Genomic DNA, 21,005 nt, shown 5'->3' on the forward strand with positions numbered 1-21,005 from the left:
TGCAATTAGATCTGCAGTAAACTGGCAAGAGAAATGGTATTTTTCTTCATATTTTTTCAGTATATGTCTGAATCTGAGTATTTGGTCTTCTCCAAAGCATGGGCTATGTTGCACTGAAGACAATTCCAGGCAAAAATAAAAAAACGGCTTTTGAATTCATAGACAGACTTGCATTCACATTTTTCCTACCCCCTCAACACGTCGAATTCACCACCTTTTGAATTATTTGCATGGGAAAGTTATGTTCAGGCCTACCTCACTGAGAATTTCCACCCTCGACGTGAACAGTCCAAGCTTCTTCGTATGCTGGGTTTCCTGTAGCGCAACTTCCTGTAGAAACGCCTGTAGAGCACCCCTGCACCTCTGAGCAAGCCTGATACGCAGCAGAATCTCAAAGACAGGTAAAAAAACTCAGTGGAGGACGGTAGGTTAACCAATTGTGCACACTTTAGTTGAGGATGTGGAAAGTGCAGATGAATAGCAGTTCGTGAGTTTCAGCTGAGCCTTCTTTAGTTGCTGCGTGATTTGTGGTGAGGTGGCAAAAACATGTGCTGGCCATGCAGACAGAAGTGCTGCCACAAATCATCATATTTCTTACCTGTGATCACTCCATCAATCACGTTGAAGGTCAAATAGTCACCATTACTTGTTTCCCAATTTCTTCCTGAGATGGCTAAGCGCACGTGTCTTATTCACCCACCGAGTGCTGTTGAACTGGATGAGGGTGGCCAGTTAGCTGGCCACCGATTTTTGTAATCCCAACCATCTCATTGCTCATGCTGTTTCCGAATTACATTCATGCAATCAGAGGAATGAGTTTTAGTCATGTACTTGAAGTCAAATGGTTGCTGTGAGGTGCTTTTTGCTGCTGCATGCATATGTTTCGGTGGTTGCATGATGGATCCTTTGTGCTATAAGCTCTTTGTTGTCTGATGTGTGGTTATTTTGCTTGTGCAGGTATCCTCTAGCTGGATCTAAGCTGCAGGAGTTCGTTTCCACGTTCAGATCTGCACCCTCAAGCTGCTGCTGCTGAATTTTAACAGGACCAAAACTTGTTTTCGCCATTGCTCTTGAACGATATATCAGATCGATCTGAAATTTTCTAAGCATGTTCCTATCATCATGATGCACCTCCCATAGCAAAATTGAGATCAATGGATGCACAAATTTCGAGAAAAATGGAAAACGGCTGAAGATTTCAAAGATCAATTTCTCGGAAACCGTGCATTGAAATCAGCTGAAACTGCTTGGGTAGGTTACTATCACCCATATGCATCTCCCCATGAAACATGTTTTGAAATGGATGCACGGATATGGAGAAAATGCAAAAATGGCTGACGGTGATGGAGGCGGATTTCTTGGAAACCGTGCATCAGAATGGGCTGAAACTGCTCGGGCATGTTGCCATCATCCCTATACAATTCCCTATAAAACAGTTTTTCAAATGGATGCATGGTTTTCAAGTTAGGGCAAAAACAAATTCTGTTCTATGTATTCTTTTCTTCAAAGCATTCTGCAAGTTTTTGCATGGAAAGAAAAGCTGAGCTTGGGCTGTGATGCAGGCATGGAGATTATGGAGGAGGAGTTTTAAGATTGCAGGAGGACTTCTGAACCCTTGCAGAAGCTATCATGTTCGCCAAACCACCTTTTTGCAATCCATTTTTAGCTTCTTGTAATTTCTACAGGAACTTCCTGTAGAAAAAACAGTTTTCATAAAAGAAGCACAATGAGGTGGAAAAAATGATGGAAGAGGGTGAGGAATGGAAACATGGATGCTTGTAGGCATAACCAATAGATTCCAAGCTTTAGATTCCCTTCCAAAATCAAATCTGGCTCGCCTGAAGGTTCTACAGGATGTTTCATGTAGAAATACAGAACTTCCTGTAGAAGGCACAAAAACTCATTTGTCTTTGTTTTGAGTGATCCTCCTGACCTGCAATGTCCTTCTTGCAACCTGCGATTATCCAATGGAAATTAGGTTTATTTATTTATTTTTTCTCTTTTTTTTTGTTTTGAAAAACAACTAGGGCGCCTCATGGAGGTTTTCACCCTAATTGCCTGCCCTGTGCGCCTCCAAGGGAGGTTTTCACCCAGAGATCTTATTCTCTTTTCTCTTTTTTCCCAACCCATTGACCTCCTCATGGAGGTTTTCAATCAATGAGCCAATATAAGGCACCTCCGAGGAGGTTTTCACCTTAGATTTTTATTTTCTTCTTATTTTCATTTTTTCTCTTTTTCTCTTTTTTTCTACCCTACCCTACTTGAAAAACAAAATCATTTTCAAGTGTAAGAATACTTCCAATGGAGCCATGTGCACATAGATATTAGTGACAAAATTATGTGAAGGCTCGAAATGCTTGCTTTGACAGCTATCCAGATTTCAGAGACAAAATGATCTAACTTTGAAGGGATCAAACATAGCTGAGGATGAGAGTACCGCTGCAACTTAGTGACGATCTGAAACCATATCTCAATATAGCTCTGATATCCTTGGTCCTTTTGCTGATCTGGATCATGTTTCATGTCACCTTCTATCATGACTTTCTCATCTCCCTCTGCTTGATGATATTTCTCTTGAATACATGGACGATTTGATGGTAACCATGAGGGAGCTTTCTTGATCTCTGCTTTTGATGTCTTCTCTTCATCAAGTGCAACCCAGGGTTCTTTGATCTCTTCTTTTGAATCTTCTTTTGCCTTTGGTCCTTCAATGTTTTCAACATAATCTCTGCTTTGCAACACTCTTCCTGAGCTATGGTGAAGATCATTGAGCTCAAGAGGAGTCATTTGGACATGTTGTGTCCTAGCATTGCAATTGTGTTGAGCTACTCCAATGGACAGGTTTGGAAATGGTGGTATGGGTAGTTGAGTGGGGGCGTAGATTTGAGATGGATGCGGATGGGTAGATTTGAGATGGATGCGGTTGGGTAGGCATTTGGGGTTGCCTTGGTGGAGCAGGAGGCGATGGTTGTGGATGAGCAGGTGGTGGAGGAAAAGAAGTGGGAGGAGTGTTGTATTGGGGCCTCCACCCCCGATGAGGTGCATTCCACTGAGGCTGTGGCTGAGCATAAAAGTGAAACAAATGAGCAGCTGGTTGGGCATAATATGGATCTATGAAGGAACAAGGAGGAGGTGTGAACCAGGAAGGATGAGCAGGGGGACCCCAAGAAGGCATGAAAGTGGATTGATAGGGGTCATAATAGGTCTCGGATGTCCCTTGCAGTTCCTGTTGATAAGATCTAGGTTCATGTGGCCTCCTTTGGTTCATATAGTACAGTGATTCAGTGGCTCCTTTTGCTCTTTGATATGCAGCTTTAAGTCCAGGCAAGGAAGGGCACTAATTCGTAGGATGGTATTCTTCACAAACGAAACACACTTCTAGGGAGTGCATTGGACATTCGTTCCTAGGATGCCTTCTAGTGCACCTGGGACAAAAGATGGCCAAGGACCTCTTGGATTCCTCTTGCTTCCTTTGGATCCGCAGGGTATCCAATTGCATGGCAAGAAACTGCCTCATATCACTCTTGAAATCTTCCATCTGATTTTCAAATTCATTTTTGGACAAGGTACTGCTCCCAACATTTCTGCTTATAGGCATTTGCTCCAGAGGAATGGTTTCTTCTTCTTCTTCCCTTGAGGTTCTTCAAATATGTCTTATTGTCCACCTATGGGTTCTTTAATCATAGCCATCGAAGAAGAGAGAATGTTGGCTGTGTGAAGCAGTGGGGGTGTTGTGCAATCATTTTTCTAACTTATCTCTACTCCTACAAGGCACGAAATGAAATCTTTTTGGTTGATTTTTTCTTTTTTCTACTTCTACCTGCAAAACAAAAATAGATTGAACTGCAACTAACTATCTTGCTAAAATGAAAATGCGGAATTGAAATGAAAGCACGAAAGGACTAATCTATTTTGCTCAAATGAAATGCAGGAATGAAATGCTAGTCTACGCTTGTGGAACTGAAATGCTAATCTATGCATGCATAAATGAAATTGCGGAATTGAAATGCAATCTATGAAAGCAGGAAATATCTACTTAACTTTTGCAGAAATGAAATTACAGAAATGGAAATGAAATAAACTATTTAGCAGAAGGCGAGAGTAGGAAAATAGAAGAAAAGCGGAAATCACCAATACTCTGACGCTTCCCCGGCAACGACGCAAAAAATATGGTGGGCCCCAGTATTGTAGCAATAATGTTGCAACTCCTGGAACTCCCTTCTTTAATTTTATCAACCCGGTAGTTCGTAACAAACTTGGAAGCGACGGTGCTGTATGCACAAGTACTAGCTCTTGCCGCAGCTGTCACTTGGTCAGCTGGCACAAGCCCGCTAGGAGCTTAAGCCAACTTCTATGAGCTCTCAGAAGAAGCTTTTTAACTGAAGGATGAAAGCTAACTCAAAGGAAGCTAATCTATTTGCGAAAAGAGATTGAAAAACTGAAGGAAAACGTAAACCCTAGCAAACCCTAATTCTACCAGCTAGTCCTACTGATGCGAAGGAGAGAATGCAAACTACTGAAAGAGATGCCATTACTTCTATGAAGGTAAAATTCTTGTGTCTAGACTACCTCTATCTGAAGAAAACATCTTTTTGTATTTTTGATTAAGTCGTCATAATTATCATGCATACAATTTAACTATTTTTGACTGTGCAGAGGTGGATTGGCGAGAGGAAACGCTTGGAAGAGGTCGGGAAGGTTTAGAGAGGGCCTAAGGGGTCCCTAACACCCTTCCAGAGAGTTTCATAGGGTTTGGCTATCACGAAACCTCATTTGTGAGCTTCTACAGGAAGTCTGCAGGGGTTCTACAGGATGTTTCAGGAATTTCTACAGGATGTTCAGAAATTTCTACAGGATGTTTAAAAATTGGATTTTGGAGGATGGGTGAGTGAGGAAAGATGCATGAATGGATATGGAGGTAGGATAGGGGTCTGAAGTGGCCCAGGGACTGGTGGATGGAGTGGTGAGAAGGTGTAGATAGCTAAGTTGGCTCAAAGAAGGCTGAACAATGATGTACAAAAAATAGGGTTATGTGAGCAAATGTGGAAAACGTGAGGTAAGGATTCTAAGTAGAGGGTGGAGTGGATGGTGCTGATGGAGAATAAGTAGATGAAGGAGTGGTACAGGTTCTCTGCAAGTTGTTTTTCCAATTTGAACCACAAAAGACTTGTAAATTCAAAGATCTAGTTACGTTGACCTAATTTGCTAGTTGTCAGTAAAGAGAATGAACAGAAGTGTGACCTGCAATGAAACCATGTATTTTAACTCATGCAACTAAGCAAATGAAAGTCTGAACTTGTAACCAACTTCTACACATGAAGATCAAACACTAGTGATTGCATGGCAAAACAAAATCAGTGTTTTTGTGGGCAACAAAGTCATCCTAGTCACAACTCCTGATCCCACTGAGGGAGAGGTGAAACCACAGATGTTTGTTGGCCCTTTTCTTGAAGCTTTTTTTGTTAGCAACCGATCAACTAAATCTGAGCATGAAAAGTTATTTTACTCATCAAAAACAACCTAAATAACAAAACAATATTTAAATCTAAATAGCATATTTTATTCTAAGAATGCAACAAAGACACATGAAAGTAAACAAAGGAGGTACTGGGCACTTGAGATGGGCCCAACCCCAAGAGATACAACCTCCTAAGAGACATTTAGAGCTGTTGCAAAGCTGGATTCATCTTTATTGAGCAAGAAATGTTACATTCCAAAAACTGTCCACAAGGAGAACTTGAAAATGTGCTTAGAGTAAAGCTAATCTATTGCCTAAAAATCGAACTACAAACTAGCTAACTTCTGCCTACACCATGACTAAAAAATGAGTACAAAATGACTATAAAGTGACTAACTGAAATGAGGCCCTAAGCCCTCTTATTTATACAAATTGAGGACCCCAACAATCCTCCTAAACTTTAGGGACTCAGCTGCCCAAAACTTGCAGTTAACAGCAATCCTACTTGACTTGCTTGGCTGCCCTTGTGGTAATTGATTTGGTGGCCCTTGAACTCTGAGCTGATGGTGGAGAATTCGAGGTAAGGGCCCATAAATGAAGGGGACACCTTCCTACAAATACACTCCCTTGTTCTCCCACGAATTTGGCTGCCAAGTGCTCATTAAAACCTTCAATTTTGTCTCCAAATTGACCAAAAAGGCTACACAAAGCACACATTAGACTTGTTGGCATAATGACTAACCTAGTTCACTCTATTAGCATAAATATAATAAAAAAAATGCAATAAACTAATGAGAATGGTGGATTAATTTCAAATTAGGAGGATGAATGAGCCCATATAATTATCCATTTTTGGGGCTCATCATCGGTCATGGCGCTGACTACTGTGCTCAACTCTTGTGGGCACAAGACTGCAGGGTGGCTGCATCTTTACAAGAGCGATTCAGAATTCAGTAACACATACCAAACACTCTTGGAAGGCCCAAATTTTCACCTCTAGGATGCACTGTTATGCCACCTAGGACACCTCTATGTTCGTTCAAGCGAGCATGCCAAGATGATTTTGGAGGCACACTACAGTCGGGTCACTGGACACTTTGGGGTAGAGAAAATAGTGGCAGTGTTGTAGAATTATTTTTCTTGGTCAAAACTTCGATAGGATGTTTGGAATTACATAAGATCGTACACTAACTATGCCATTGCGTAATCAACCATCAAGAATCAAGTCTTATATACTCCTCTTCCTACTACTTGACCTTGGGAATCCATCTCCATGGATTACATGTTAGACCTTCCTTCTACTAAGCATGGAAATGATTATGTTTTCGTGGTCATTGGCAGATTCTCTAAGATGGCCATTCTAGTGGCCTGCAAGAAGAGTATCAAAATAGAAGCCACTGACAAGCTCGTCCTTGAACGAGTGTGGGTACACTTTGGGATCCCACAAGACAACAGGTTCCTAAGTACATTTTTGTCAAGTCTCTGGTCAATGTTGGATACCAAGCTCACTAAGTCCATGACTTTCCTCCCCCAAATTGATGGCCAAACAAAGTTTGTCAATAGGATGATCATACACATTCTGCGCATGTACAACTCGAAGCATCCACACACATGGAATGAAATCCTCCCCTATGTCCAACACAACTACAATAGGGATCTCCATAGCTCAAATGGCCACGACCCTTTTCAAGTGGGATTGGGATTCCAGCCACTATGTCCCATTGATGTGGTGATACCATTTGCAGCTACTCTGGCAAATTCGGCCCATGTTGAGTTTGATGCTGACATGGATAACAACTTTAATGAGCACATTTAGCACATATTCCACTAGGTCCAAAACATATTAGACAGAGAAAATGCTAACTACAAGCAACGTCATGATCAACATGGGTGCCACACAAATTCCAGGTGGGCGAAAAAAATTGGTTACATTTACAGAAGGAGCACCTCGCTTGGCCCCACCACAAGCTTCACCCGCTCCGATATGGGCCTTACACCATCACTAAGGCTATAGGGGACAACGTTTTCTAGCTCAACATTCCACCATTCCTTGTCCTGCACCCACTGTTCAATGTGGCCCTCCTTCGACCATACCTTCTACCATCACTGGACACATTAGACATTGCAGAACAACTCACACCAACCAAGTTAAACCCAAATTGCGTGGAATAGGCCACAACTGATAAGATCATAGACACACATATCAAGAATACTTGCCAATCGAACATCTAACTATATCGGGTTGTCAAAGTTGGCCAACTCCTGCACCAAGGCAAGTGGCTCACCAGGACCAAGTTTAGTAGAAGTTTCCCCATCTCATGGAGGCACTCAACGCAATGGGGACCATTGCTTCCTAAGGGGGGAGGATTCATCTAGGTGGATATTGGTGGCCACCCACCTATTCCACTTGGACCCCCACCATTGTTTCTTTTAGCTTTTTATTTTCCTTAATTGAAGCATAGTTTACTATTTTTGGCAGTTTTTTGGGTCTTAAACTTCCAGATCTGTTTTGAGGCCCTAGACAATTTTTATTTTTTTTTTATAACTTTAACGGATATGTTTTTTTATTATTTATAGTGGGAAAAAGAGTGGGGCTTTGCCAAAGCAGCCCTCTTTACATCATGCTTATAATTCTTAATCGGCTGATCTATCTAAGCATTTAGCAAGGAATTTCTACATATCGTTCCTCATTTATGAATAACAACCCTTTATCCAGGGCACTCCCTTTGTTGGCCATCAAGTCCGCTTCGCTGTTTGAACTTCTAAGAGTATGGTAGAATTTGAAGGAAGCAAAGGAGGAGAGAACTCTTTTCAGTCTTTCCAGAGATCTATTAAGACATGCATTTCTGAATAGTTCTCCAGCATTCAGCTTCTTTATAAGAATCTCTGAATCTCCAAAAACCTGAATATCTCTGATCCCTTTTTCTCTAGCAATTTGACATGCTTTAAGAAGGCTGAGCAGCTCAGCTTGATTGTTAGTCTTCAGGCCAAGACCCCAATAGAAAGTGTCTCGGGAGAGCCCTTCAGGGGAATAGATGATCCCACCGGCGCCCGAGGGGCCGGGGTTTCCTTTGGAAGCCCCATCAAAGAAAATTGTGTGGGAGCTTTGTGTTCTCCACCAATGCTGGAATGTTTCATCTGTGTCTCTCTTTTTCCAGGTTGGGAGCTCTGCTTGAGGAGAAAGTAGATTTTTTCTGTTTTGAAATTCAAGCTTTCCAAGCCAGCTCTTCTCTACCTGCTGGAGTGATGTGTCCTCTTTATAGTTCTGTTGCTGCACCGCTTCTAGGAGAAGAGATTTGGCCTTAGCTGCTACTTACAGGGGAGTGAGATGGAGGCCTTTAAAGATCTTCTGATTACAGGCCAGCCAAATCTTCCAACAGACAAACTCGGGCAGGGCGTTCCAGATTTTGAACCAAGTCGATTTTTGAGGAATATGCTGAGAATAGCGATGGCTCCAATCTGCGAAGAGATCTGGGACAGATATCTGCGCGGGAGAGCTTATATGTAATTCTTGGAGCGTTAATTCCCAAACATCCTTTGCGAACTGGCAGTCGATAAAGAGATGTTGGGCTGTCTCGGTGTTGCATCTGCAAAGAGCGCACCAGTGAGGGCCAGCGAAATTTCTTTTTGCAAGATTGTCTCCGGTTAAGATCTTGTTATGAATCAGAGTCCAGAAGAAAAAATTGACTTTTGGGAGAGCTAAGGGTTCCCATACATTTTTCCAGAACGTGGCACTATGCTTATTGTTTCCCGAAGTCTGAAGTGCTTTGTATCCTTCTGTTGCTGTATATTCTCCAGATTGGCCCCAGCCCCATCGGTCTTGCATTGAACGATGTATCGGTGTAGCGTCTTCAATCAGATTCAGAAATGAGTTCATTTGCAGTTGCAGGTGGGCAGGAGGAGCAGGGATTGCCCAACCGGCCCAATCATCTCTCTGATCCCACGAGGAGTTATCATATAAACTTAGCTTCCCAACAGAAATTAACCAGTCCCTTAATTCCGCGATTTCCTCATTTTCGTTTAAAGGATTTTGTCCCATTATACGATCCTGCCAAAGACGAGTTTGCTTGCCGCTTCCTGGAATTCTGAAGACATTTCGTTTGAAGAATTTGCAGCTCTTATGACAGAGTTTCCAAAACAGCGTGCTGTTAGCTGTGTAACCCAGCTGGAGATTTCTCAAGTCAATTTTATTTGTATACTTTGACCGCAGTGTGGCACTTACAGGATGACTTGGTTCGTTGATCATTTTCCACAAAATTTTGCTGCCTAAGGCGAGGTTGACCAGAGAAGGATCGTGAATTTGCAGTCCTCCTTCTGCGATGGGCTTCTTGACAGTTTCCCAGTTTACAAGATGTTGCTTCTTATCATTGCCCCCGCCTCCTTGCCAGAGAAAATCTCTGAGTAAAGAGGAGATTTGATCCATGACATTTCTGGGAGCGAGCAGAAAGGCTGCTTGGTAAATAATTAAGGAAGAGAGCTGAGATTTAATTAAAATGAGCTTGCCTCCTTTTGTCAACCAGTGTCCTCCCCATTTCGAAATCTTGGTTTTAAATTTGCAAATTATGTCGCTCCATAGCGATCTCTTATTCACTCCTGAGATTATGGGGAGCCCAAGATATCTGATTCTTTCCCATTGGGAATGCCCTTTGAATCCAAGAGTATTAGCTATATTATTGAGCTCCTGATGATTTGTATTCCAGCTGTAGACTTCACTTTTTCTTTCATTTACCAAAGCTCCTGAGACTTTGCAATAGTTCCTGATGACAGTGTCGAAGGCCTTGGCTATTCTGGTTGAGGCGCCCCCCAACAGGATCGAGTCATCTGCAAATAATGCGTGATTCGGAGGCCTTACTCTGATGGAGGGTTTGAGGCCCGGAATGGATCCTGACAGTCTTTCAGCTTCAAGTTTTCGACTTAATGCTTCAGCCAATATGATGTAAAGATAGGGGGAGAGCGGGCATCCCTGCCTGATGCCTCTCTTGGCTTTAAAGAAGTTGGCAGGCCTGCCATTTATGAGGGGAGCTATCCATGGGTTATTCATGCAGGCTTTTAAGAGGTTAACAAACTGAGTGGAAAAGCCAAAGGAGAGAAAAACTTTGGTGAGGAATGTTCTGTTGACTCTGTCAAACGCATTCGCCATATCTAACTTTATGAGCATACCTTTCTCTTTTCTCTGCTTGCTTGAGTGTATGGTCTCCTGCACTTGGATGACGTTGTCCAGAATGTGCCTACCTTTCACGAAGCCTCCTTAGGAGTTAGAGATAATTATGGGGAGCAAGGGCTTTATTCTGCTGGCTAACAACTTTGCCAAGATCTTATAGGAGGCGTTGCATAACGAAATTGGCCTGAATCTGGCAAAGGTTTCTGGGTTAGAGTCTTTGGGAATCAGAGCTAAGTAGGTTGAGTTGATGCTACCACCTACTTTAGCTTTTGTCATGAATCCCCTTATCATCTTTTGCAGATCATATTTTATGATATCCCAGCATACTTTGTAGAAATGAATGGTGAATCCGTCCGGCCCGGGGGCCTTGTCGGAGTCCATAGACCAGATAACTTTGATTATTTCTTCCTCTGAAACAGGTTTGCATAAATCTGAGTTGTCCTCCGGAGAGATTAAGGAGGGGATGTGATTGAGGAAATTTGCTTCATCCGCTTCTACACCTTGAGCATCCAGGCTGTAGAGATTTTGGAAGTGCAATTCTGCTGCTTCTTTGACTTGTTGAAAGCCCTTGCAGATTTGGCCCGTCGAAGTCTTTATTTCTGCTATATAATTCCTTAACAGTCTAGCCCTGTACTGTCGATGGAAGAAAGAGGTATTGCGGTCCCCGGCTTTTAACCACAGGCTCCTAGACTTTAATCTCCAATATTCTTCCTCTCTTCTAAAAGATTGGTAGGCTGCTCTCTGCGCTTTTGTTTCCTTGTCCAAGAGATCTTCGTTAATATTTTTGCTTTCCATGTCATTTTGTAGGGAGTGCAAAGCCTGGACTGCTGTGACTCTAAGAGAGCTGGGGTTGGGAGCTGGTTTCTTGATCCACTCCTTCAAAGCTTTTTTGGTAAGCTTCAGTTTTTGCTCCCAAACGAAGCTTGGGGAGCCTGATATGGAGGTGTCCCAAGCTGCTTTCACAGTCTCCAAAAAACCTTCCCTTTCAATCCATTGAGGAGAAAAACGAAATGGGATGGGGCCCAAATACTCTTCTTCTTCTAAACAGAGCTGTATTGGCTTGTGATCAGAGGACAACTTGGGCAGAATTTTTGTTGTTATGATTTTCTTGTTCATGAGGAGGGAGGATTGCACAAGAAAACGGTCCAGACGAGCAGAGATATGATCTGTTCCTGTTCTATTGTTTGACCAGGTGAATAAGCCTTGGATTGGGTTAAAATCTTGCAGATCCTAGTGCTGGGCAAGCTCCTCCACTACACCCACCATCGGATCCTTGGAGTTAGTACCTCCTCTTTTTTCTTTGGATTTCAAAACTATGTTGAGATCTCCAGCGAGAATGATGTTGGTGGGGGTTTCCTGCTCAAGAAACTCTGCCAGAGAGTTCCAGCAGTCTCTTTTTTCGGAGTAATTGACAGGTACATAAAGATTGACTAGAGAGGTAGATAACTTACTTGAAATATGAGTTATTTCTGTATATATCCAGTGCAGGGTCTCGTGCGTGTTGATCAGATGAAATTGATCTTCATTCCAGAGAGTTGCCAGACCTCCCGAGGAGCCCCGAGCGCTGACAGCTATGCCTGAACTTTTCTTCCATTTTGATTTGTTGGTTTCTAGCAGGGCTTGTCCTGCTATCTTAGTCTCTTGGAGCAAGAGGATGTCTGTAGGTTCCGACTTTAAAAGATCCTTTACTGCTTCTATTTTTGCGGGGTTCCCCAATCCTCTGCAATTCCAAGAGACTAACTTCATTATTTACCTATGTTAGGGGTGGAGCCACCCTTGGATGACCTGGGCCTGCTACTTCTTCCAATTGTCATTTCTATCGTGGATTGACTCCCTTGGGTTTTGAGCCTTTCTGCTTCTTCTTCTCTTTTTTCCTTGCGGGATTTCCTTCCGGGTCTTTTTAATGGTCTCTCAAAGAGTTCTTCCTCTGAGGACTCAGAGCTTTCAACTAGCTTTTTCTTTATGATTTCTGCATAGGTGGGGTTAGAGGGGCTGCCTTGGATGTCGCCCCCTCCCTCTTTGCTTGCAGGAGGGGTTTCGTCATGGTTCTCTTGTTCCTGGTCTTTGCTCGGTGGATCAGGCTGTGTCTCCTCAGTTCCTTCAGCTTTTTCTCCCTCTTCCTGAGTTGGGATGTTGATGTTCCTGTTCCCTGTAGCTGCGCCTTTTCCTGCATCTTTCTTTGCTTGGGCTGTTCTCTGGACTAGGGTCCATTGATCTCCATTCTATTTTTCAGGCTGTTCCTCTGCTTTCTTCTTACAATGCTTGGCAAAGTTTCCATAGCCATGACAATGTCTACATTTAAAGGGGAGCTGTTCATAGTCGAGCTCTTGGATGTGGGTCCACCCTGCCACCGAGAGCTTGATCGCTTCTGGCAATCCTTCTTCAAGGTCCACCTCGACACAGATACGCGCACAAGAATATTGGTCTCTTCTTACAGCCTGATCTATATATTTTCCTAATGTGTTCCCAATAGTCTGAAACGATTTTTGATTCCAGCAATGAAGGGGCAGATGAGGGAGCCTTACCCACACCGGCACAGCAGATGGGACGTCTTGAGAGGGATCAAAGTCTGGGTTCCATTGATTTAAATACAGTCCCTGCGGCCCCATGAAGTAGGGACCGTTTCTGAATATTAAACTTTTGTCTTCCGTGTTTTCAAATACAAAGACGAAGTACCCTTTGCCAACAAAATAACTCTTCACTCCGTCTTTTATCAGAGGTTTCCAGTTTCTTTGGGTCCAATCCTCCACGGATTTGGGGGAGGGCCATAGGCCTGTAAACTGACCTATGAGGCCTCTTTCTGCCAAATTCAGCGCCGCTTTGCAGGTGTCCTCCTCTGGCAGGGCAACAGAGGGAATCGTTTCCATTCTTTTGATGAATTTCTGCTGAGATGCAGAAGGAGGGCGATTTGTCCCATTTGCTATCAAGTTTCTGAAAGCAGCAACTTCAGGAGGCGGATCCGCTGGGGGGGCAGAGCTCTTGGGAGTCTCCATCTGGCTGCAGAGGGGACGGCGAGGCTGTGCGCAGGGGCGCAGCAGCCTGGGCAGCGCTGCAGAACTCTCAGAACCCTAGCTTGAGAGCAGAGGAGCAGAACAGGGAAGGATTGATATTAATTTTTGTTATTTGGGTTTCAACCCTCCTAGACAACTTTTTTTTGAAAAACAAGAAAACATGAATATTTAATTGATGTTTGCAATTGAAATTTGTAGTCCTCAAATAAATATTTCTAACAAAGTATTGTGTGCGTGTAATGGAGATCGTATGCCAAAGTTACGACCCTGGGAAGTTGATGTACCAATTTACCCAAACGGGGCCCATAGTTTGGGCGCTTCATCTCCTAGGGTTAGGTTTTTGGATGTTTAGGGTTTTCCATTATTTCTCAATAATAAATAGGCCTTTGAGCCTCATTGTAACACAGTTCAGAGGCATGTAGCCACCACATCTCTTCTTAGAGATAAGCTAACATCACTCGAGCTAGTTATTTCCATTTCTGTATGTAGGCATATTTCAGTTCTTTGATATTAATGAAATAAAGTTTTATTTCTGTTGCATCTCTGTGTATATGTGTATTTCTGTATTTTGTTGCATTCCTGCATAAGTCCAGATCAATTTTTTAAATCAATTTTGGCAGTTCTGAAATTTTAAGGTTGGGTTACCCCAATAATTTTTTTTACCATTTTGTGATTGGAGATATCTTCTGAACATAATGGGGTTAGCTTGACTTGTTTAACTCTTCCTTACCAACCACCCCTTTTTATCATAAGATCTTGTTTCAATTATAAGGAAACCTACAAAAATGTCACAGTCTCCTATTGTTAAAGGATGGTGGCGTTCTATTTTTCATGTATGGTTGTTGCCTTAAAAAGATTTCAAGCATTTATCCTGAGTATTTCTTCTATTAACATAGAGGAAATTCCATAGCTGATTTCTCACACAACTGTCAGTAATCATCTAGTAAATTTTCTTGAAGGAAATCATTTTTCTTTTCCATATCCTATTGTATAGATATTGTTCTAGCAACAGGTCACCACAATTGGGAAAATTACCTTCAGGTCCACTTTGAAAAACAATGTCTATTTAACTTGAATTGTTTGAGCATATCAATAGATACTGTTATATATATCTTCCTAAATATCTATCCTTAATTCACTTGCTACTAATCTGGATTTAAATAGCATGTAAAATATTGAAATATGCTTACAAACAGAAATGGAAATAAACCAGCTAGGGTGATGGTAGCTTATCTCTGAGAAGAGATGTGGCGGCTACATGCTTTTGAACTGTGTTACAATGAGGCTCGAAGGCCTATTTATTCTTGAGAAACAATGGAAAAACATTAACATCCCAAAACCTAACCCTAGAAGATGAAACGCCAAATTGTGGCCCTGTTTGGGTAAATTGGTACATCAATTTCCCGGGGTCATAACTTCAGCACCCGATCTCCTTTTGACACGTACAATAACTCGTTAGAAAGATCTATCCGAGAAATATAACTTTGGGAAGAGAAACATCAGTCCATGAACCCATGTTGCTCCCAGATTTCCCAAAAAAGGTCATTTAGGGACTCAAAACGGCTCTGGAAGTTCACGACTCGAAAAACTACTAAAAATAGTAAATTGTGCTACAATTATGTAAACTGAAAAACTAAAAGAGACAGTTGTGGGGGTCCAAATGGGATAGGTGGGTGGCCACCAACATCCACCTGTATCATTCCTCCTACTTTAGGAAGCAACGGTACCCAATGCGTTGAGTTCCTCCATCTGCTGAACTTGGTCCCTGGTGAGTTGTTCTGCAATCTCGGATGTGTCCAATAATAGTGGGAAGCATGGTTGAGGGCGGTACACATTGAACACTTGGTGTAATCAAAGGAATGGGGGAATGCGATGCTTCAAATAATTGTTTCCTATAGCCTTGGTACTGGTGTAAGGACCATGTCAGAGTGGTCTGAGTTTCTGATGGGCTCTTTTAAGGCATTCTTCTGTAGATGCAACCAGACTTTGTTGCCTACCTGAAGCTTGTGTTGTACCCTTGTGGGTGAAGAGAATTTGTTATTGTGTTCTGTCATGACCATATCCCTTTGCTACTGTTGCTGTGTGGAGGAACCCTTCACGGGGGTCATGGATGTGGTGACAATCTTCCCCTTTGGGAGCGAACCAGATAGAAAATGAATTTCCTAGTCTGGGAAATGAGCTTGCTGCCTTTCTTGGCAGTGATCAAAGAGGTGGCGGTAGGTGGGGATACCTCCGGTATCTTATATAATGAATTAGCCAAATAAATAATGATAGCGTGAGGCCTTGACTCATACACAACATGTCGCCTCCATAAGTATGGCTGGCCTAATAGTACATCACAAACATCCAGAGGTGTAACATCACACAATACCTCATCTGTGAAGGGCTTGATGCTGTAGGGAAGGCGACACTGTTGGCGAACTTTGAGATCTCATCCTTCTTGAAGCCACCCGATACTGTATGGCTATGGGTGTGGTGTAGTTGGTAGGCCCAACTGCTTCACAACCTCTGCTGAAATGAGGTTCTTTTGGCTGCCACTGTCGACAATGAATTGCAGTGGCAAACCCTTCACCCACATTTGTGAGTGGAAAAGACGTTCCCCCTCCTTTGGATCTTCGGGCCCATTCTTCTGGATCTTGGTGGTGGCAACAAAGACGCTGGGCTCCGCATCAATGATCTGCTTCCCTTTGCCATTCCCTTTGTCAGGTTCTGACTCAGGGTCGGAACATGCATCTGATTTGGAAGCTTTATACTCGGCCACTAGCGACTGCTTGGTTCGACACTCACTTGTGTTATGAGTGGGACTCTTGTGGAACTCACACCACTTTCCTGTGTCCTTCTTTGACTTTGTGGTGTTGTTCTTTTCTTGCGGCTTCAATGGGTTGTATTGGGTCACCTCGCCTTGGCTTTGTCCTTTGGTCTTCGGATTTGCAGATCCAAAGTCTTACTTCTTCTGTTTGAACTTCTGCTCAATTTTGACAACATATCGGTACACCATGCCAAGTGAGGAGATTTTCAGGAACTTCATCTCTTCCTGGATGTATCTGTGTAGGCAGCCGCAGTATTTGAGTACCAAATGCAACTCAGAGTCCTTGATACCCAACTGTGTGCGAAGGGTATGAAAAATGTTTGTGAACTCTGGCACATCTTGATCCCTTCCCTTCCGCAGTGTGGTCCACTTTATGTATTTGTCCTCATAGCTTTTGACAGGGTATTACTGCTCCTTGACGACATCCCGAAATGAATCCCAAGTGGGTGTGGCTGAAAATAGTGAGCCCGTACTTTCATTCTTTTGCTCGCAGTAGGTTTCCCATCAGTCCTTGATGTGGGGGGCTGCTTTGAGAAGAGCGAAAACAATCTTTTCCTGACTTGAAAATTCATGAACAAAAAAAATAACTCTCTAGCATATTTAACCATTTATCTATGGCATCTGCATCTATCTAACCCTCGAATATGGGGATTTTAAAATTAACTTGTACCTTAAAGGGCGTGGCATTTCTAGAGTAGTTGTTGGAAGCTGATGCGTCGCCTTTGGGTAGCCGCTGAAGGATCCGGGCAAAGTTGTCCATCATCACGTTCCTTTGTTGCTCGAGGGCTTCTTAGAGCAAGATTTTGATAGGATCTCTTGCTCCCTCATCTTTATTCTCATTCGTCATGGGAGGCCATCAAGATTTGCGAGGCTGGTCTTGCAAAGGTTCAACCAGTTCAAGCCCTAACTCCTTATATCCTGATCTCGTTGGGGACATGCAAAGAAAAACAGAGAAAAAGTAGACCACTCTGATACCACTGATCTAGATTTAAATAGGAACGCAACAAATTATAGAGATAACCATAAACATAGAGATGCAATGGAAATAATACTTCATTCCATTAATGTAAAATACTAAAATATGCTTACAAACAGAAATGGAAATAAACTAGCTAGGGCAATGGTAGCTTATCTTTGAGAAGAGATGTGGCAGCTACATGCCTATGAAATATGCTACAATGAGGCTCGAAGGCCTATTTATTTTGATAAATAATGGAAAACCCTTAACATCCCAAAACCTAACCCTAGAAGATGAAACGCCAAATTGTGGGCCCCATTTGGGTAAATTGGTACATCAATTTCCCGGGGTCATAAATTTGGCACCCGATCTCTGTTTGATGCGTACAATAGCTCGTTAGAAAGATCTATCTGAGAATTATAACTTTGGGAAGAGCAACATCGGTCCATGGACCCATGTTGCTCCCAGATTTCGCAAAAAAAGTCTTTTAGGGCCTCAAAATGGCTTCAAAAGTTTAGGACCCAAAAAACTGATAAAAATAGTAAATTGTGCTACAATTATGGAAACTGAAAAACTGGAAGAGACAGTTGTGGGGGTCCAAATGGGATAGGTGGGTGGCGACCAACATCGACCTGGATCACATATAAACGTTACTCATTTTTTGGAACCCTTTGTTGATTGGAAGATGCCCATATGAGGCTCATTCTGTCAACTATTAATAGGAAGATATAATTGACTAAGGATATTATCTTCCACTTCTAACAAGCACACAAATATTTGACTAACAAAACATTATAGAAACCAGAATCTAGAAGTATCTTGGAGATATTGTTGAGTTCTCTAAAAGAAGCATCAATTCAGTTCTTCGAAGAAACCTAATCACAAAGTGGTTGGACTTCACAACTATTTTGGGAAGAATGAATGTAATTTATTTAGCTCATGGAAATTTTTGGGATGTCACTGTCAAAAGAGAACAAAATTTTGGTTTGGAGTACATTGGTAAGCAGATTCACGACACTACCATGAAATAAATTAATCGGGTTGCAAATTCCTGCGCTTGAATATATTATGAGGGTCATTCTACCAACTATTAACAATAAGATATATTGACTAAGGACACTATCTTCCACTTCTAATAAGAACAAAAATAATTGAGTCACACAACATTATATAGACCAAAAGTATATTGGAGCTATTTGTTTACTTCTCTGAAAGATGTATCAATTCAGTTCTTGGAAGAGACCTGATGGAAAGGTGGTTGGACTTCATAACTAATTTGGGAAGAAGGAATGCAATTTCTTTAGCTCATGGAAATTTTTGGGATGTCATTATCCAAAGAGAACAAAACGCTAGTATATGAAACTTTATTATCAATAGTTTTATATAAACTTCAAAATGTATTATTGTATTATACTGTAATGCAGAAATAGGAAAAAAAAAGACATTAATAACCAATAAAATATAATAAGGAATTGTTGTAGCCTCCCTACCAACCATCCTTAGCAGAATGTCTTGCACCGTTCGAGTACATAGGCTTCAGCTGAGTTTCAGTGGCCTGCCAGCTTGTGCATGTCAACTTGTTTGTCTCCCATTACAGGCTGTCATTTTAGACTTACTCATTTTTTTGGCTGAGGTGCTCACCTATAAAATTGCGCAATTCTAGAGGGGAACCAACCTTCCCTCTAGAAATTGCGCAATCCTGCTGGGCTCTAGAAATGCACAATCTAGGCAGGCAACCTTCCCTCTAAAAAATATACAATCTAGCCCAGCACTGGGCTTCAGCTCAGAAATTGCACAATTTTGATTGATAGCCAGGGTTTCAGTCTAGAAATTGCACAACGCAAGAGGGACATCTAGCATTGTTCAACCTAGAAAATGTGCAAATTTCATCCCCAGGCTTGCAGACCATTACATGTGCTTTCAGGTTGACTAGTTCCCCTAGGACTGAGCAATCCTAATTTGCATGCAAGGGTTTCTTTTTCCCGAAAAGGAAAAAAGAAAAAGCATCCCTAGATTTTAGGGATCTAGTTTTAGTAGCTGGAGGTTACATGTAAAGACCGTTTTAGAAACCTCCCTCCAAGTGTTGCTTTTCCTATATTTGTGGCATGCACTTCATAAGCCTCATCCTTATCAAAATTATTTATTCAACACTGGAAAGCTCATTCCTCACATCGATCTTAGAGCTTTGACATCCCACATAACATCTAGGAGAATTTGGCACATTCAACTCAACTTTTTCCAGGTAAGTATGCTTTTCATGTCTTTTGTTGCTTTTGTGTCGCTTTTTGTATTTTGATTCATGTGAATGTTGTTTTCTTATTTTTTTTGAATGCATGCTATCATTTTAATGTATGTTAGCTTGTAGAAGCATTGTTTCAAGCTTTTCATTGCATCTCACTGCTGTTGCATGCATGACATTGTTTCTGCACTAACGGTCATCGTTGCGGAAACCCGCTTCACACACATGATTGTTTTCCCATTTTATGAATCATGCACTCACTATTTGCATGCATGATCATTCACTCTTGTTTACACTTAGCTTCACCATGCATTCAAAACTTTTCATGTTTTCAGTCGCTTGTCGGTGGGTCTAGGCTGCCTTAGTTTGAATCATGCCTTTCCCGGCTAGAAATGCACATTTTTGAGAGTGAAGATTCTGCCTTCCCTCCAGAAACTATGCAAAACTAGCCCAGTACTAGCCTCCAGGATTTCTTTGCACAATTCCAGAAGGCAGTGTCCTGCTGGCCCTAGAAATTGCATAATGTAGTTTGCTGGGTTTACATGTCAATGCTGACTGAAACTATGCATTGCACAGTTTCAATCCTCAGCAGTCCAGGCTAGACTATGCATTGCATAGTTCCAATAGTGAGTCATCCTCCTGATTGCCTGAACTATGCCTTGTGCAATTTTGGTATTCAGTCTCATAGCCTTCTGATGAAAATTGTGAAATCTTCCCAGTCAGTTACCTGGGTATGTTGCATGTTAGTCCTCAAAGTTTTTTTGGTTTTAAATTGACATATTGCTTGCCACGAGTGTTTCTATGTCTCCAGGTATCATAGGTGTTTGTCCATCTCTCAGCAGTACAGGTTCAATGGCCTCCAAGAGAGCAGGGTCAAAGGACACCGTCGAAAGCGCAACAGGAGATGCAGTTGAACAAGTGTCTATCATCTTGCCTATCTACAAAGACACCAAGTTGTTCATAGAAAAGGATATTAAGATGAAATGGTAGGACATCAACGACACATTCTTAGGCACATTTGAGGAAAATCTGGAAGATTGCAGGTTTTATGTGAACATTCACAAGTTTGGCTTGTACTGGATTGCATGCAGGTATCCTGTGTTTCCATGCGTGGACATGATCCACTGGATTGTCTCGCATACTGATCCTGAGACAATGATGTTGAGTAGTTCCAGTGGAACACATCTTTCTACATTCAGGGAAAAGGAATTTTAGGAAATGTATCACTTTCCACAACCGGCGATCACAATGGAGAAACCCTTCAACAAGCCCAACAACAGTGCAAACTCAAGAAATATCTTGAAGAGCTGGGCGAAAGAGCTAGCCAAGTTTAGGACAACACCCAACCAGGTTTACAAGACAAAGATAC

The 21,005-nt window shown here is 42.1% G+C and overlaps 2 protein-coding genes across 2 annotated transcripts; both read right to left on the reverse strand.

Annotated features, from left to right (window-relative positions):
* Nucleotides 1-11,849: 11,849 nt before the first annotated feature.
* Nucleotides 11,850-12,365, reverse strand: LOC149149002 (uncharacterized). The gene has a single exon (XM_089442351.1). The coding sequence runs from the start codon at nucleotides 12,363-12,365 to the stop codon at nucleotides 11,850-11,852; it is 516 nt and encodes a 171-aa protein (XP_089298477.1).
* A 476-nt stretch (nucleotides 12,366-12,841) lies between these two features.
* On the reverse strand, nucleotides 12,842-13,612 carry LOC149149003 (uncharacterized). Its single transcript, XM_089442352.1, has one exon. The coding sequence runs from the start codon at nucleotides 13,610-13,612 to the stop codon at nucleotides 12,842-12,844; it is 771 nt and encodes a 256-aa protein (XP_089298478.1).
* Nucleotides 13,613-21,005: the final 7,393 nt, after the last annotated feature.

Source organism: Pinus tabuliformis, chromosome 9, assembly GCF_031772625.1.
Source record: "Pinus tabuliformis cultivar Carrire ecotype Pingquan chromosome 9, CPIR1, whole genome shotgun sequence".
Taxonomy (NCBI): Eukaryota; Viridiplantae; Streptophyta; class Pinopsida; order Pinales; family Pinaceae; genus Pinus; species Pinus tabuliformis.

Excerpts from the sequence above, each read along its gene's own strand:
- LOC149149002 (XM_089442351.1), bottom strand. The coding sequence starts at position 12,365 with ATGAAGTTAGTCTCTTGGAATTGCAGAGGATTGGGGAACCCCGCAAAA.
- LOC149149003 (XM_089442352.1), bottom strand. The coding sequence starts at position 13,612 with ATGGAGACTCCCAAGAGCTCTGCCCCCCCAGCGGATCCGCCTCCTGAA.